The 19,278-nt window shown below is 37.7% G+C and overlaps 1 protein-coding gene and 1 pseudogene across 6 annotated transcripts in view; one reads left to right on the top strand and one right to left on the bottom strand.

The window, feature by feature from the left end:
* LOC309662122 (ras-related protein Rab-5A pseudogene) overlaps positions 1-19,278 on the bottom strand; it is a 226,389-nt pseudogene that overhangs the window by 9,276 nt on the left and 197,835 nt on the right. The window lies entirely within an intron of this gene.
* Positions 1-19,278, top strand: part of TBC1D19 (TBC1 domain family member 19) — a 161,348-nt gene that overhangs the window by 20,098 nt on the left and 121,972 nt on the right. For 4 of the 5 annotated variants that reach the window (XM_082464561.1, XM_082464559.1, XM_082464562.1 and 1 more), the window contains exons 2-3: positions 12,964-13,036; positions 14,436-14,481. The exons of the other annotated variant lie outside the window; for it this stretch is intronic. In XM_082464561.1, coding sequence (XP_082320687.1) covers positions 12,964-13,036; positions 14,436-14,481 — 119 coding nt within the window. The remainder of the gene's footprint in view (positions 1-12,963; positions 13,037-14,435; positions 14,482-19,278) is intronic. 5 annotated transcript variants of the gene reach the window in all.

The raw sequence follows: 19,278 nt of genomic DNA, 5'->3' as shown, positions 1-19,278 counted from the left end.
CCCATGTCCTCAAGTCCCTTCTCTACATGTGCATCTTTATTCCTGTCCTGCCCCTAGGTTCTTCAGAACCATTTTTTTTTTTTTAGATTACATATATATATGTGTTAGCATATGGTATTTGTTTTTCTCTTTCTGACTTACTTCACTCTGTATGACAGACTCTAGGTCCATCCACCTCACTACAAATAACTCAATTTTGTTTCTTTTTATGGCTGAGTAATATTCCATTGTATATATGTGCCACATCTTCTTTATCCATTCATCTGTCGATGGACACTTAGGTTGCTTCCATGTCCTGGCTATTGTAAATAGAGCTGCAATGAACATTGTGGTACAGGACTCTTTTTAAATTATGGTTTTCTCAGGGTATATGCCCAGTAGTGGGATTGCTGGGTCATATGGTAGTTCTATTTTTAGATTTTTAATGAACCTCCATACTGTTCTCCATAATGGCTGTATCAATTTACATTCCCACCAACAGTGCAAGAGGGTTCCCTTTTCTCCACACCCTCTCCAGCATTTATTGTTTGTAGATTTTTTGATGATGGCCATTCTGACCGTTATGAGGTGATACCTCATTGTAGTTTTGATTTGCATTTCTCTAATGATTAGTGATGTTGAGCATCCTTTCATGTGTTTGTTGGCAAGCTGTATATCTTCTTTGGTGAAATGTCTATTTAGGTCTCTTGCCCATATTTGGATTGGGTTGTTTGTTTTTTTGATATTGAGCTGCATGAGCTGCTTGTAAATTTGGAGACTAATCCTTTGTCAGTTGCTTCATTTGCAAATATTTTCTCCCATTCTGAGGGTTGTCTTTTCGTCTTATTTATGGTTTCTTTTGCTGTGCCAAAGCTTTTAAGTTTCATTAGGTCCCATTTGTTTATTTTTGTTTTTATTTCCATTTCTCTAGGAGGTGGGTCAAAAAGGATCTTGCTGTGATTTATATCACAGAGTGTTCTGCCTATGTTTTCCTCTAAGAGTTCGATAGTGTCTGGCCTTACACTTAGGTCTTTAATCCATTTTGAGTTTATTTTTGTGTATGGTGTTAGGGAGTGTTCTAATTTCCTTCTTTTATATGTAGCTGTCCAGTTTTCCCAGCACCACTTATTGAAGAGGCTGTCTTTTCTCCATTGTATATTCTTGCCTCCTTTATCAAAGATAAGGTGACCATATGTGCGTTGGTTTATCTCTGGGCTTTCTATCTTGTTCCATTGATCTATATTTCCGTTTTTGTGCAAGTACCATACTCTCTTGATTACTGTAGCTTTGTAGTATAGTTTGAAGTCAGGTAGCCTGATTCTTCCAGTTCTGTTTTTCTTTCTCAAGATTGCTTTGGCTATTAGGGGTCTTTTTGTTTCCATACAAATTGTGTATGTAATTTTTGCTCTAATTCTGTGAAAAATGCCACTGGTAGTTTGACAGGGATTGCATTGAATCTGTGGATTGCTTTGGGTAATACAGTCATTTTCACAATGTTAATTCTTCCAATCCAAGAACATGGTATATCTCTCCATCTGTTTGTATCATCTTTAATTTCTTTCACCAGTGTGTTATAGTTTTCTTCATACAGGTCTTTTGTCTCTTTAGATAGGTTTATTCCTAGGTATTTTATTCTTTTTGTTGGAATGGTAAATGGGAGTGTTTCCTTAATTTCTCTTTCAGATTTTTCATTATTAGTGTACAGGAATGCAAGAGATTTCTGTGCATTAATTTTGTATCCTACTACTTTACCAAATTCATTGATTAGCTCTAGTAGTTTTCTGGTAGCATCTTTAGGATTCTCTATGTATAGTATCGTGTCATCTGCAAACAGTGACAGTGTTACTTCTTCTTTTCCGATTTGGATTCCTTTTATTTCTTTTTTTTTTCTCTGATTGCTGTGGCTAAAACTTTCAAAACTATGTTGAATAAATGCAGTGAGAGTGGGCAACCTTGTCTCGTTCCTGATCTTAGTGGAAATGGTTTCAGTTTTTCACCATTGAGAACAATGTTGGCTGTGGGTTTGTCATATATGGCCTTTATTATGTTGAGGTAAGTTCCTTCTAGGCCTACTTTCTGGAGAGTTTTTATCATAAATGGGTGTTGAATTTTTTTCTAAAGCTTTTTCTGCACCTATTGAGATGATCATATGGTTTTTACCCTTCAGTTTGTTAACATGGTGTATCACATTGATTGATTTGAGTAAATTGAAGAATCCTTGCATTCCTGGGATAAACCCCACTTGATCATGGTGTATGATCCTTTTAATGTGCTGCTGGATTCTTTTGCTAGTATTTTGTTGAGGATTTTTACATCTATGTTCATCAGTGATATTGGCCTGTAGTTTTCTTTTTTTGTAACATCTTTGTCTGGTTTTGGTATCAGAATGATGATGGTCTCAAAGAATGAGTTTGGGAATGTTCCTCCCTCTGCTATATTTTGGAAGAGTTTGAGAAGGATAGGCGTTAGCTCTTCTCTAAATGTTTGATAGAATTCACCAGTGAATCCGTCTGATCCTGGGCTTTTGTTTGTTGGAAGATTTTTTTTTTTTTAATAAAATTATTTATTTATTTATTTATTTTTGGCTGTGTTGGGTCTTCGTTTCTGTGCGAGGGCTGTCTCTAGTTGTGGCAAGCGGGGGCCACTTTTCATCGCGGTGCGCGGGCCTCTCACTATCGCGGCCTCTCTAGTTGCGGAGCACAGGCTCCAGACGCACAGGCTCAGTAGTTGTGGCTCACGGGCCCAGTTGCTCCATGGCATGTGAGATCTTCCCAGACCAGGGCTCGAACCCATGTCCCCTGCATTGGCAGGCAGATTCTCAACCAGTGCGCCACCTGGGAAGCCCCTGTTGGAAGATTTTTAATCACAGTTTCAATTCCAGTGCTTCTGATTGGTCTGTTTATATTTTCTATTTCTTGCTGGTTCAGTCTCAGAAAGTTGTGCTTTTCTAAGAATTTGTCCATTTCTTCCAGGTTGCCCATTTTATTGACATATAGTTGCTTGTAGTAATCTCTCATGATCCTTTGTATTTCTGCAGTGTCAGTTGTTACTTCTCCTTTTTCATTTCTAATTTTGTTGATTTGAGTTTTCTCCCTTTTTTTCTTGATGAGTCTGGCTAATGGTTTATCAATTTTGTTTATCTTCTCAAAGAACCAGCTTTTACTTTTTTGATCTTTGCTATTGTTTCGTTCATTTCTTTTTCATTGATTTCTGATCGATCTTTATGATTTCTCTCCTTCTGCTAACTTTGGGGTTTTTTTTGTTCTTCTTTGTCTGATTGCTTTAGGTGTAAGTTTAGGTTGTTTGAGATGTTTCTTGTTTCTTGAGATAGGATTGTATTGCTATAAACTTCCCTCTTAGAACAGTTTTTGCTGCATCCCATGGGTTTTGGGTCGCCGTGTTTTCATTGTCATTTGTTTCTAGGTATGTTTTGATTTCCTCTTTGATTTCTTCAGTGATCTCTTGATTATTTAGTAGCTTATTGTTTAGCCTCCATGTGTTTGTATTTTTTACAGTTTTTTTTCCTGTAATTGGTATCTAGTCTCGTAGTGTTGTGGTCAGAAAGGATACTTGATACGATTTCAATTTTCTTAAATTTACCAAGGCTTGATTTGTGACCCAAGATATGATCTACCCTGGGGAATGTTCCATGAGCACTTGAGAAGAATGTGTATTCTGTTGTTTTTGGATAGACTGTCCTATAAATATCAATTAAGTCCATCTTGTTTAATGTGTCATGTAAAGCTTGTGTTTCCTTATTTATTTTCATTTTGGATGATCTGTCCATTGGTGAAAGTGGGCTGTGAAAGTCCCCTACTATGATTGTGTTACTGTCAATTTCCCCTTTTATGGCTGTTAGCATTTGCCTTATATATTGAGGTGCTCCTATTTTGGCTGCATAAATATTTACAATTGTTATGTCTTCTTCTTGGATTGGTCCCTTGATCATTATGTAGTGTCCTTCTTTGTCTCTTGTCATAGTCTTTATTTTAAAGTCTATATTGTCTGATATGAGAATTGCTACTCCAGCTTTCTTTTGATTTCCTTTTGTGTGGAATATCTTTTTCCATCCCCTCACTTTCAGTCTGTATGTGTCCCTAGGTCTGAAGTGGGTCTCTTGTAGACTGCATATATACGGGTGTTGTTTTTGTATCCATTCAGCCAGTCTATGTCTTTTGGTTGGAGCATTTAATCCATTTACATTTAAGGTAGTTATCGATATGTATGTTCCTATTCCCATTTTCTTAATTGTTTTGGGTTTGTTATTGTAGGTGTTTTCCTTCTCTTGTGTTTCCTGCCTAGAGAAGTTCCTTTAGCATTTATTGTAAAGCTGTTTTGGTGGTGCTGAATTGTCTTAGCTTTTGCTTGTCTGTAAAGGTTTTAATTTTCTGTCGAATTTGAATGAGATCCTTGCTGGGTAGAGTAATCTTGGTTGTAGTTTTTTACCTTTCATCACTTTAAATATGTCCTGCCACTCCCTTCTGGCTTACTGAGTTTCTGCCAAAAGATAAACTGTTAACCTTATGGGGATTCCCTTGTATGCTATTTGTTGCTTTTCCCTTGCTGCTTTTAGTATTTTTTCTTTGTATTTAATTTTGATAGTTTGTTTAATATGTCTTGGCACGTTTCTCCTTGGATTTATCATGTATGGGACTCTGCGCTTCCTGACCTTGACTTACTATTTCCTTTCCCATATTAAGGAAGTTTTCAACTATAATCTCTTCAAATATTTTCTCAGTCCCTTTCTTTTTCTCTTCTTCTTCTTGGACACCTATAATTCGAATGTTGGTGCATTTAATGTTGTCCCAGAGGTCTCTGAGACTGTCCTCAATTCTTTTCATTCTTTTTTCTTTATTGTGCTCTGTGGTAGTTATTTCCACTATTTCATTTTCCAGGTCACTTATCCATTCTTATGCCTCAGTTATTCTGGTATTGATTTCTTCTAGAGACTTTTTAATTTCATTTATTGTGTTGTTCATCATTGTTTGTTTGCTCTTTAGTTCTTCTGGGTCCTTGTTAAACATTTCTTGTATTTTGTCCATTCTATTTCCCAGATTTTGGATCATCTCCACTATCATTACTCTGAATTCTTTTTCAGGTGGACTGCCTATTTCCTCTTCATTTGTTTGGTCTGGTAAGTTTTTACCTTGCTCCTTCATCTGCTGTGTATTTCTCTGTCTTCTCATTTTCCTTAACTTACTGTGTTTGGGGTCTCCTTTTTGCAGGCTGCAGGTTCATAGTTCCTGTTGTTTTTGGTGTTTTCCCCCAGTGGGTAAGGTTGCTTCAGTGGGTTGTGTAGGCTTCCTGGTGGAGGGGACTGGTGCTTGTGTTCTGGTGGATAAGGCTGGATCTTTTCTTTCTGGTGGACAGGAGTGCATCTGGTGATGGGTTTTGAGGTATCTGTGAACTTAGTATGATTTTAGGCAGCCTCTCTGCTTATGGGCGGGTTGTGTTCCTGTCTTGCTAGTTGTTTAGCATGGGGTGTCCAGCACTGGAGCTTGGTGGTCATTGAGTGGAACTGGGTCTTAGTGTTGAGACAGAGATCTCTGTGAGAGCTCTTGCCGATTGATATTACGTGGGGCTGGGAGGTTTCTGGTGGTCTAGTGTCCTGAACTCGGCTCTCCCACCTCAGAGGCTGAGGCCTGACACCCGGCCTGAGCACCAAGACCGTGTCAGCCACACGGCCAGGTACGTGGGGAGTTTCTTGCCTTTTGGGAAGTCTGAGGTCTTCTGCTAGCGTTCAGTAGGTGTCCTCTAGGAGTTCTTCCACATGTAGGTGTATTTTTGATGTATTTGTGGGGAGGAAGGTGATCTCCACGTCTTACTCCTCTGCCATCTTGAAGGTCCTCCCAGATCCTCCGTAATTTTTAAGAGTGAGGGTCCTGAGACTTAAAAGTTTGAGAATCAGTGGTTTAGTGGAATGAGTGAAGTAGAGTGGTAGGTTAGGAAGTTACTACAGTAGAGGACAAGTTGGACTGGACTTTGCTCAGACAAGAATGGCCAGGGTGGTAAGGAGAATCTCTCATATGAAGAGATCTTGGAGAACCTAGAAATGTATGTGACCTTGAGAAGCTTTCAGGGAAGACACAGTAGTTAAATTCGAATATTTGAAGATCTCTCACAGAAAAGTGATTCAGCATATTTTCTGTGACCTTGGGGTTCGTGGGGGGGCACACATGGTGGTGGCAGATTTTAAGGGGAATCAATTTTAGTTCATAATAAAGGATTTTCTAGCAGAGTAGTTCAAAGATGGAATTGACCAAAGGTGGGGAAAGTTAGCTTAGAGTTTCTAAGAGAGAGTTTCTAAGCTAGAAAATCCCTTGGAGAGGAGAGTCAGTCATTAAATGGTTAGTCGACCTAGAAGAACTCTATAGTCCCTTCTAACCCTGAAATTCTGTGATTCTTCGGGCATAGATAGATGAAGCCCAGGATTGGCACAGTGGCATCATGAGAAGTGGAGAGGATAGGGCATCTTCAGAGAGAATCAGAGGGTTTTTGGAACCCTTTTTGTAAACCTTCCTCTGCCTTGGTTTGCACTTCACGAGTATTTAGCCTCAGTTTATCTCCTGGCTTTTTTGACCCCACCATGACTTCATCCACTTTGCTTCTCCAGTTTCCTTCAGTCACCAAGTTTAGAAATTTAAGATTGCCAGTGAGCAATGCTTTGGGCTAAGCCTGTTCTGGTGGAAGTAGAAAGAAACTGGATACGTATGTGTGCGCGTGTGCAAATGTGTGTGTGCTGGTGGGGTTGGGGTTGGAGTGGAGATGGCCAGGTGTTTTTAGAATGCAGAATGGTGGAGGATGTCAGAAATATCAACATAAATGAATTGGTAAATTGTATGCAGGGCCATGGTTAGGAATGTACTATATACACTCTCTTGCTAATTATATTTTGAACATATTTTTTACCAGCTCTTTTAGTGAGCTAGAGGCATTTTGTTTAAAAGAAGGCTTAACTTTTGTTATAGATATTTTAAAAACCTCTACCTCCAGTCAATCCTTCCCTGCCAACCTTCTACATTTAGTCCACTGCCATCTGGGCACATCTTATAACACAATTTTAACTTATATTGGACTTCCCAGCCTAAAAATAACTTTGACAAATTTTCTGATTGAGTCTCCTGATAACCTAGCTCAGGTATTATATTCTTCATTAAATAAAAAAGAAAATTGAGACAGAGAGGTTAACTGACTGGACCAAGGTAACAAATAAGGCCGAGAGATGTTTGCAGGTCCTCTGATGCCAAATCTCACTCTCATTTAGTCCCAAGTGGTTTTAGAACTATGCTCTGTTATATCCAAGGATTCTGAAAACATTCTATTCACTTAAAAATACTTAATTTAGGGCTTCCCTGGTGGCACAGTGGTTGAGAGTCCGCCTGCCAGTGCAGGGGACACGGGTTCGAGCCCTGGTCCGGGAAGATCCCACGTGCCGCGGAGCAACTAAGCCCGTGTGCTACAACTGCTGAGCCTGCGCTTCTGGAGCCTGTGCTCCGCAACAAAAGAGGCCACGATGGTGAGAGGCCCGCGCACCGCGATGAAGAGTGGCCCCTGCTTGCCACAACTAGAGAAAGCCCTCGCGCAGAAATGAAGACCCAACACAGCCATAAATAAATAAATAAACAAATACTTTAAAAAAAAAAAAAGAAAGAAGAAAAAAAAATTAAAAAAATACCTAATTTAATCATTATATTAAGAAACAACACTCTTTCAAATGCGTTGTTATATCAAGTACTCCATAATCCACTATTGTGATTTCACATTAACTTGTTTCTGCATAGATCCTAGAGGAAGAAAAACCAAAACCCTGTTTCTTTCATTTCTTCATATGTTTGGACACTTAGAAATGTGTCATTGGTGAAGAAGGATGTAAATCTGCACTGGTCTTTCCAAATATTTGGGCTTGTACATGTCCACTCATGGTACATTGTACAAGTGAGGTAGTACTGCAGGGGGTATACAGTGACAGGCATGGGCCAGGCCGAGTGAAGGTGCATCTGCTCAACGCGAGCCCCCATCCTGGTGCACTGCTGAGATATGGGACAACATCTGATGTGAGAACACGTCACGTGGTAGTAATACTATGGGATGCATAGTTTCAGCAGTTCTAAGTATCAGAAGCCCTTTTCTGATTTTTGTATTTGTGATAAATACTTTCAGTGATTTGTCTTCAAAATAAAAAATTCCAACTGCATACTTCTCTTTTGATCTCCTGCAGCAGTTTGTTTGGGAGTGTGCTGAGGTTGCCAGGAGGGCTGTTAACAATGTAAACACCTATCTCTGTGAATCAAGATCTTTTTTTTAAATTGAGCAAATAAAACAAAATACAAAAATAAATTAGGTATTGAGACCATAGCAGAATAAAGCTGTACCTTTTTAATGTTAATCATACCTTAGTCAATGAGAAAAGACTCATTGTTTTCATTGTCTAGTAATATCACTTTCAATGTGTTTTATGTAATTGGGTTCCAATAGGGTTCAGATTTCATTTGAAAAAAAGGGTTATGCTGCTAAAACATGTTTGAGAATTGCTGTGCCTTATCACGTTGTCCTCCTGTCACTATCCTGCTTCTGAGTCTCAAATTTCTCAAGATTCTTATAATTAGCTTAGATGATTAATGAATTTTGATTTGCCTTTGATATCAAAAAGTATATCTAGGAGGACTTCCCTGGTGGCGCAGTGGTTAAGAATCCGCCTGCCAGTGCAGGGGACACGGGTTTGAGCCCTGGTCTGGGAAGATCCCACATGCCACGGAACAGCTAAGCCCGTGTGCCACAACTATTGAGCCTGCGCTCTAGAGCCCGTGGGCCACAACTACTGAGCCCGCGTGCTGCAACTACTGAAGCCCGTGTGCCTAGAGCCCGTGCTCTGCAACAAGAGAAGCCACTGCAATGAGAAGCCCGCGCACCGCAACGAAGAGTAGCCCCTGCTCGCCACAACTAGAGAAAGCCCGTGCGCAGCAACGAAGACCCAACACAGCCAATAAATAAATAAATAAATAAATAAATTTATATTAAAAAAAAGCATATCTAGGAGATCTAGCAACTTGAAGTATTGAAAATGCTTAGGAGGAATAATCATTTTTTTCTCTTGAAATTCTTTAAATTTTGCTACTTCTGAGTCATTTCCAAATACAGACTTAGTAAAAAGAAAACCTATTTCCTTTTGCCTTGATACTCTTGAATAATAAGAAGGGTTTTGCACCTTTTAAAATCCTAGGAATTACAGACTGGAAACCAGTCTCTTCAGTTAAACATAAGTTTTATAAAGTTCCTTGTTTGAGGGGAAATTAGTTGAAAAGGATAGAGCATGGTTTGGTCAATACAATTTTGTCAAGCAACAGTTAATGCCAAGTAACACTTGGGATGCAGAAATGAAGACATGGTCTTCCCTTTGAATTTAAGAGTTAAAAAGAGAAATAGGTGAGCTGAAAATTACAGTGTAATTGGGTAAGTGCTCTCACAGAGGAATAGCATGTACTATCTTTGCAGGTAGCAGGTGGGGTAGTTGGGAAAGGAGGTGATATTTGAGGGATGTCTGGAAGTGGAAGCTAGTAGGTATTTGCCAAGGTGTTGAGGGAGCTCTTCCATCTGAGGAAACAATATGAACAAAAGCCTGGAACCCTTACAAGCCTGGAACCCTTAAAGTATTTGACATTTGGGGTATCAGTGATTATAGCTCACTGTGGCTAGAGTGTAGGGTGTCAGGGAGGAGGTGTGAGAAAAGAGAGGATGTTGTTGGCTTGGTGGAGCAGCAGCTGATGAATTTGGAGAGACAAGTTGGTCTACATTGTGAAGGTCCCAGTGTGTCCTGTTGAAAAGTTTAGACTTCTTATATATGCTGTGGAGATCCACAGCCGAGAAAGACTTACGTTTTAGGAAGAAAATGCTGGAATATGGACTGGAAAAGGGAGAAATTGGTTCATTTATTCAATAAACATTTATTGAGCATCTGCTATGTGAAAATAACTATTCTAGGCACTTAGGATACAAAGGAGAACAACAAAAAAAGATATCTGCCCTGGTCGAGCTTACCACTTCTAGTGTAGGGAGATAGTATACCAATAAACATAGTAAATAAATCATACAGTATATTAAGAGAAATAAATCATACAGTATATTAAGAGGCATAAATGCTAAGAAAGAAGAAAAAGTAGAGTAAGGGGGTGTGAAAATGCCAGGTGGGGGGTAGTTGCAATTTAAATAAGGTGGCAGCACTACTATATATAAAACAGATAACTAATAAGGACGTACTATATAGCACGGGGAACTCTACTCAAGACTCTGTAATGGCCTATGTGGGAAAAGAATCTAAAAAAGAGTGGAGATATGTATATGTATAACTGATTCACTTTGTTGTACACCTGAAACTAACACAACATTGTAAATCAACTATACTCCAATTAAAAAAAAAAAGAAGAAAGTACACATACCAGATGGGGAGCTGGCCATGTTTCTTCCTCCTTGACCTATAAACAAAAAAATCAGGTTGCCTTAATAAAGTGGGACTTTAGAATGGAGAGAAGGAATACATTGCGGGGATGTATTTTTCTTTTTTCTTTTTTTGCCCTGTTTGTTGTAAAGTAAAACACAAACAGAAGCTACACAAAACAAATCTATAATGTAATGAATTATTATAAGATGAACGACCTTAAACAACCACCCTGGTAAAAAAGTGAAACGTTGCCAGCCACACCAGAAACCTCTCCATTTGTCTCACCCCAATCACAAGTCCCTCCCTCCCAGAGGACCTGATTTTTATGGTAATCACTTTCCTGCATTTCTTGATAGTTTCATTAACCAAATGTATATCCCTGGATGCTCTGAGTCTTATCAACTAAAAAAAAGATTCTTTGATATACCTTTTAAGTCTTTTAAAATCTACAGGTTTTCTCTCCTTCCTCTCTTTTCCCCCCTTACAATTGATCAGCTGAAGAACTGGGCCATTTGGCCTTTAGGATTTCTCACAACCTGGATTTTTCTGATTACACACTCACGGTGCAGCTTGTATGACTTGTAAGTTGACAGTTGGACCCAGAGGCTTTGATCAGGCTCAGGTGCCATCTCAGTGACCACGACTATTGGCACTGGAGTCTTCTTTCATTGAGAAGCACATAATTGCTGGTTGTCTTTTTGCAAAGTTAATAGCTATTTCTGCTCAATGCCTAGAATTGATTAGGGATTGCAAAACGGTGATATTCTAATTATATATGTTTTAGTTATTAGCTGGAATATTTTTATAAAGAGACATTTCTCCTTATCTATTATTTGGTTACCAAGTGGTACAGTTCCTGTAGGAAAGGCAGGCTAGGTAAATGCCTTTTCATTTATTTATCAGCTTTCAAGGTAATAAATTGGTTCCCTGTCATCCTCAATTTTTATTACTCTATCAAGTTTTTCTCCTCAGAAAGGGAGAAAGGGAGCCCTGGCCGGTCAGTTTCAAGAATTCATAGGTGCTAGGCTGCACCAGTGTCTTCAGACCTCATCTGCTATATTGGATTAGACAAAACCCCTCCCATTGTCAGCTCCTGTTCTAAAATTAGCTCATCATATGTTCCAGTGAATACTTGCTGGCTATTTTGGGGTTCTCCTCTTTTCATATCTATCAGATACCCCTCTGCTTTTTCCTGTGTAGATGCTAATACCATACAGGTCATGTGGCTGTTGGTTTGTCCACAACTGCTTATATTTTAGGTTTGTGAGGAATATCTTATCACCAAGTTTGGTTGTAAATGTTTTCCATGGAATTTTGGTTTTGCTGTCTAGTTGCTTGGTCTGTTTCTATGTGGAGATCAGGAAGATTAAAAAAAAAACCTCACTGCCACCAATGCCATCTTCCCAGAAAGGGGTTGAATCGTAGAAGAGTTAGAGTAGAATTGAGAATAAAGTTTCTGAGTTGGAAGATTTGGTGAATGGTAATTTCATGGATGAGGATTAAAAATAGAAGAGGAGAAAGGTAGTAAGTGGAAAATAAGATCAGTTTTTGATTTCTTAGATTTAAAATGCTTATGAGATACCCTAATAGAAATGCCTTCTTAAAAAATATGCTTCTAGAATTTGATAGAGAGAGCTAGGTGATGAAAGAGGAACACTTCGAAGGTAACTGAAGCCATTATAAGTTGGAGAAATTAGTATTTTTCATAAAAATTACAGTGTGAAAAACCAGTAGAATAGAAATCATGCAATTGAAGATGAAAGAGACACTAATAAGCATTTGTGAGTGAGTAGTTTTATGTATTTTCCATCAATATGTACAACAAATGCAGGTTTACAGAGCAGCGATCCAAAGATGACACTGTTCAAAGCTCCAGTTATATGGACGCAACAGAGCTTTTGGTTATTAGGTGAATGTAGGTGCTATATATGCTAAGTATAATATTAAGAGAATGAATTTATAAAATCTGAGTATTTTTCCTATTAGAAAAATAGATGTTAAATGTTCATAAAAGTAAAATGCTTAGGTGAAGATGTTAACTATTCATAAGCTGCAAGATTCAATATTTTAAGTAGACTATAGTATATTATCACAGGTCCTCTATTTCAAGAGTGGGTGAAAAAGTCTTCTCTCTTATGAGCTATTCCAGATACTCAGATGCTCTGACCTCAAAGGGGATTTTTTAAATAGTGTGCACATTTGGACATTCCTTTTTTTTTGTTTGTTTTTTTGTTTTTGTTTTGTTTTGTTTTTTTTAAACATCTTTATTGAAGTATAATTGCTTTACAATGGTGTGTTAGTTTCTGCTTTATAACAAAGTGAATCAGTTATGCATATACATATGTTCCCATATCTCTTCCCTCTTGCATCTCCCTCTCTCCCACCCTCCCCATCCCACCCCTCTAGGTGGTCACAAAGCACCGAGCTGATCTCCCTGTGCTTGGACATTCCTTTTTAAAACTTTCATTAGCATTAAATATCATCCCAAATGACTTACTTTTGACCTCTGTCTTTTCCTTTCTTCTTTTTCTTCTTCTTTCTAAAATTAGGCCAGTCTTCAGCGACCTGAGATTAAACTTGAATCACTAAAAGAAGATATTAAGGAATTCTTTAAAATATCAGGTTTGTAAGTTGCTTTTTTTTCCTTCTCTGATTCTTTAAGGCAAAATAAGGAAATGCTTTATTTTGAGGGAATACTGTATCCACAGCCAATTACTCATCCAAAATTGTGAAACAGTGGCTGGATAGGTTTCTATTTGGGGAGAATTAGAACTTTCAGATATGTCTGCAGAAATGCTGCAAAAATTCAGGAACACTGTGGGAATGACTGCTTTACATTAATCAGTTTTAAATACTGTTTACCTTCCTGGTCAAAATACATCCCGAATGTATTAAGAATCTCCCTAGTTAAGTAACTTGTCTTTTACCTTTCATTTGTGGCTTTTTTCCTTCTCTGCTTCTTTTCTCTCCTATGTTTCTTTTCTCTCCTCTTTTCTACCCTTTCAAAGAAAACAGAAGAAAATCCCAACTTTTTTAGAGCAAGCTGTTGAGCAGCCCTTGCACATGGGAACGGAGATACTAAGAGGTTTACTTGCCCATGTAAGTTCAAGTAGTTAGCAGCCAAGCGAACCGATCTGACTGATGGTGCCTCATAATAATCTACTTCTCTTGTTTAGGAGTTTAATGACTAGTTGATTGTCACGAATTACTTGTAATCTTTGTCAATGCCTGGCTGTTTCTTGCCCTTTCCTTGGCACATTTCTCACAGCTCTGGTAGTGCGATAGCCAAAGATTTTGGCATTCATTGAGTACCTTAACAGTGGAAGAAGGAAATATTCTTCTCATCTTAAGAAAATGGTGCCATAGTTTTATAATAATAAATCATGTTGATGACTTTGCTACTTAGTGTTAGCCAAGGGATATTGGTAAATATATAAGAAATAATTCCTGGTGGGTGACCAGAAACTGGAAAATAATTATATCACAAAAGTTCTCCCACAGGACTGAGAGTTCTGCCCCCACATCAGGCTCCCCAGCCCAGGGGTATAGCATCAGGAGGAGGAGTCCACAGAGCATTTGGATTTGAAGGGCAGCAGGGGTTTTGTGCAGGAGCTCCACAGGACTGGGAGAAACAGAGACTCCACTCTTAGGGGGTGCACACAAGGTGTCACATACATGGGGACCCAGGGCAAAGCAGTGACTCCATAAGAGCCTGGGCCAGACCTATTGTAGAATAACTATAAATAGAGTATAACCTTTAAAAATTGTGAATCACTATATTGTACACTTGTAACTTACATAATATTGTACATCAACTCTACTTCAATAAAAAATAAAAGGGCCACAAAAAAAAAAAAAGAAACAATTCCTTAGTATAACACTTTACACAGCAACTGGAAGTTGATAAAGTTCTTGCACAAATGAATGTGATGTTAAAGTTTTTGTGAGATAAATTTAATTATAATGTATGTTTATTTTTAAAACTAATATGTTTGTATATTTTATTCCTTTTTTTAAATAGGTTGGGAGAAGAAACTTCAGAATGCTGTGTATAGTGAACTGAGTGTGTGAGTTTTTCCTCCTTATTTTGAGATACTCTTATGTTTAGCTGTATTTGCTTTGTAAGTAACGAATATAGTATTGCTATGTGTACTCATTGTTATTATTTCTCATTAGTATTTATATGGCATTTCAAGTAAGTTAATACTATTAAAAATTACAGTCTTGCCTGAGAATTAATAGGTGGGGTTTTTTTATTGCCAAAATTTTTATACTAATTCATTTATCCAGTGTAATTAGGAAATATGATATTTCTCATAAGTTAATATTTCAGATAATTTAAGCTTACCAATATTCTTTTTATTGTTGCCATTTTGGATATTATCCTTCTGTCTTTGTAAACTGATCATTTTAAACTCAATTAACTTTTTTAAAAAAATTGGTGTCATTATTAAGAACATTAATGTTGTTATTTATCTGCATTTGTTCTCAGAGTCTGCTGAAGTGTACAGAACTATTTGTCATTACAAAAAATATAGATCCCAAATGTTAGCTTTTGTAGTTTATTTACTGTTCCATTATTCATCAGTTATTTATTTCTAGCACTATGCCAGGCACTGGGAATATAGCATAGAACAATGAACGCAATTTCTGCCTTCATGGAGTTTATAATCTAACAGAGTTCTTAACTCTTTTTTTCTTTTTTTTTCCTGCTATCAATGTGTCTCTAGCATTCTCTAGTTTCTCACACTCCCATTTCCAATTTGCTCCTTCTAATCTGCTGTTAACTGGGAAATGAGATAACCCAGTTTACCAGAATTGTCTCTAAAACAAAGAGCTCAGATGAATGCTTGTGGATTTGTGCTTAGACACACGTTTTTAAAATTAGTATTTGCTTCTTTGGTTATTGCTATTTTCTGAGTTGGTTTTTGACCTCTTAAAAAAGATCACATATAAAATGCCATCTATTAACTAAAGTTGATTGTGATCATGCCTTTGGTTCTAGTCACCAAAGGAAAAGACATTTATCATGACAAGTAAGGTTTTAAATTTCCCCAAATGTAATAGAAATACTACGGGTTGATTAAACTAATATGGACATGGTGATTTATCTCTCTGCCTGTTAAAGCTTGTAACTTCAGTGTCTTTGTCTCTGATATGGGCAGAATAAAAGCATCTGCTGTGTATAATTCCAAATATTAGATTCTCATCTGAGGAGATATTACTGATGATTGCTATTTTTGTGGCATAATGCATTCCTGAAAATTGTTCTGTAAGACAGAGTGCCTTTTTACTTGCTGGCAGGGACAGTATTTCATTCATGTCATATCTTTGATATCCTACATAATAGATGTTAAATAAATATTTTATTTTGAATATTTTGAATAACTTGTTGAGATATTTGAAGGAGCCCAATAATAGTACCTTTTTCCTCACTTGGGTTCTGAACAAATTGAGAAAATAAAATAAAACATAAAGGCAAATGGGGGATCAAAATCATACTTTTATTTGTGGTAAAGACTGGGTAGGAGGACATAGCTTAGTGCAAGAACAAAATAAGCTGTTCAACTGAACTCCAGGCTTAAATAGACTTAACCTTCTAGTTAAATAGCATTGGTGAGTGTGTTCCGCTTGTTCTTCCAAAATTTAAAAGTTGGAGAAGGCACTAAACCTCTTTTGTGGTGTAATGAGCAAAGCCCTGGAGAGAGGCCAAGAACGTTACAGTGAGGGAGCTCTTTTCATGTGGAAGGGCACGTCTGGAGTGGGGAAGAAGTGTTTCCTAACATAAGTCAGAAGAATAAAGTGGACTTAGCCTATTCTGTTGCATTTTTCATTGGCAAAAACCACGATGGATAAGTAAAGAAAGCAAAAGTGAAGTAGAAATATTTATTGTTAAGTAATTGGAACTGAAAAAAAAATCCATACTCATTACTAATAGAAGTGTGGACAAGTGAGCTCTACAGATCACACATGGAATTTGCTCATGTCATTTTACTTATTTTAGCAAACATTCCAAATATTTTAGTCAGATTTTTATTTAACAAATATAGCAGAAAAATTTCTGTATTCTGTTATTACATGAAACTTGTAACTGTAGCCCAGGTTAGTTCTTCCCACTTCAAAACTGCCTACTTTGTTTAACTATTATTGTGTTAATAACTACTTAATATTATGTTGATGATAATTTACATTGATTGAATGCTTATTTTATGTCCAACACTGTGGTAAGCACTTTATAGGTGTTGCCTTGTATTAGGTAGTCTTTATAACCACCCTATGAAATAGAATTTATAATTATCATCATTTTACAGAGGAGAAAAATGAGTCTTAGACCACTTAAATAACTTGCTGAAGATCGTATAGCTAGTAAATGGCAGTGCTAGGGTTTCACCTCTAGCTGTCTGATTCTAAAGCGATACATTTTATTACATCTCACATATACAGTAAATCCCCTACATATGAACCTTCAAGTTGAGAACTTTCAAAGATGCGAACGTGCCTTTGCATGTCCAATCAAGTAAGTTAGTTCACGTGTCTGGCATACATTGTCACATGCGTGCATCCTCTACAAGTGGTTGTGCTTTTGTGTACTTTACTGTACAGTACTGTATAGCGTACAGTAGTACTGTATCTTTATTTCAAGCTAGATCTGCAAAAGGACAACTTCATTGAACTCCTTGCTGTGCAACAAGAGGAGCTTTATAATGAAGACCTGATGGAATTGGAGGCCCAGGGAAAGGACGAAGAGAGACAAGAGGAAGAAGAAATAACTGAAAAACCGAAGAGATTGACGACATAGAAAATGGCAATAGGATTTTCTTTATTTGAGGAGGCACTGTTAGTTTTTGAGGCACAGGACCCAAACATAGAATGGTACACGAAGGTTACAGCAGCCGTTCAGAATGCAATCCAGTGCTACCGTGTCATCTTCGATGAGAAAAAAAGAGCTACTACCCAGACATCACTGGATCCTTTTTTCAAGAGGGTAGATAGAATTGAATCCAGCAAGGAACCAGAACCTGTGCCATCAATGTCAGGTGTGAGTGAAATTGCACCTTGCCCTCCGTCTCCTATTGCTGATGATCCTTCAGCTCTACCATCTCCCACCTCCTCTCCCTCCTCCAGTCAGTAACTCTTCTTGCCTGTTCACTCGATGCCAGACCCTGTATGCCAGCTGTTGTACTGTACTACTGTACTTTTCAAGGTGCTGTACTGTTAAGATTAAAAATGTTTTCTTTCTTTTTTATGTTTGTTTTTTATGTATTATTTGTATGAAAAGTATTATAAACCTATTACAGTTCGGAACAATATAGCTGATTGTATTAGTTGGGTAGCTAGGCTAACTTTGTTGTTCTTACGGACAAATTGGACTTACGAACGCACTCTCGGAATGGAACTCGTTCGTATGTAGGGGACTTACTGTATTTACATCTTGTTTCTTACCTAGATTAAAAGTGTTCTGAAACAAGAATTATGTCTTACATTTCTTTGAGTGTCTCCTATAGCATCAAATAAATGACGCTGAGTCAGCAAGTAGTTACTGAGCCACCCACCAATGCTGGCACAAAATAAATATTTGTTGAATTGAGGAAACTTAGTGTAACTGTTAATCCTAAACTTACTGTAAAGATTTAAGAAAGTCATTACATTGAAAAGGTACCGATTTCTTTCTGTGTCCTATTCTTTACTGTATTTTGTGTAGAGTATTTTATAAAGAATTAGAAGACCTATTGTTTTCCCTTAAGGAATATAAATTAAAGAAATATATAAACCTTTTTAAACCTTCCATATATGTATATATTATAGAAAAACATGTACTGTAGTCTACTGCTATAGTAGATATATGCACGTGTCCACCATACCTTGGAGAGGTATAAATGCTGAACTACAGTGGGCCCAAAATGGAAAGATTTTAGATAATGAGTACCTTATGCTAGACCACAAGATTGGGTAAGTCTTTATAGACATTCACAGTGTTCTCTGGAAGAGTCCTCAGGTGGTAGACCTGGGCACCTCCAAAGTGTCCTAATCATGACTCTTCTTTGCCCTCTTAGTTGTTTGTTTGTTTGTTTTTTATCTTTATTGGAGTATAACTGCTTCACAATACTGTGTTAGTTTCTGTTGTACACCAAAGTGAATCAGCCATATGCATACACATGTCCCCATATCCCCTCCCTCTTGAGCCTCCCTCCCGTCCTCCCTATCCCACCCATCTAGGTTGTTGCAAAGCACCGAGCTGATCTCCCTGTGCTATGCTGCTGCTTCCCACTAGCTAACTATTTTACATATATGTCGATGCTACTCTCATTTCGCCACAGCTTCCCCCTCCCACCCCGTGTCCTCAAGTCCATTCTCTATGTCTACCTCTTTATTCCTGCCCTGCAACTAGTTTCATCAGTACCATTTTTTTTTTTTTTTTAGATTCCATATATATATGTGTTAGCACACGGTATTCGTTTTTCTCTTTCTGACTTACTTCACTCTGTATGACAGACTCTAGGTCCATCCACCTCACTACAAATAACTCAATTTCATTTCTTTTTATGGCTGAGTAATATTCCATTGTATACATGTGCCACATCCTCTCCATCCATTCATCTGTCGATGGACACAAAGGCTGCTTCCATGTCCTGGCTATTGCAAATAGAGCTGCAATGAACACTGTGGTACATGACTCTTTCCGAACTATGGTTTTCTTAGGGTATATGCCCAGTAGTGAGATTGCTGGGTCATATGGTAGTTCTGTTTTTAGTTTTTTAAGGAACCTCCATACTGTTTTCCATAGTGGTTGTAACAATTTACATTCCCACCAACAGTGCAAGAGGGTTCCCTTTTCACCACAACCCTTCCAGCATTTATTGTTT

This window comes from Balaenoptera physalus (assembly GCF_965194825.1).
Source record: "Balaenoptera physalus genome assembly, chromosome: 5".
Taxonomy (NCBI): domain Eukaryota; kingdom Metazoa; phylum Chordata; class Mammalia; order Artiodactyla; family Balaenopteridae; genus Balaenoptera; species Balaenoptera physalus.
This window is presented reverse-complemented; position numbering and strand designations above follow the sequence as displayed.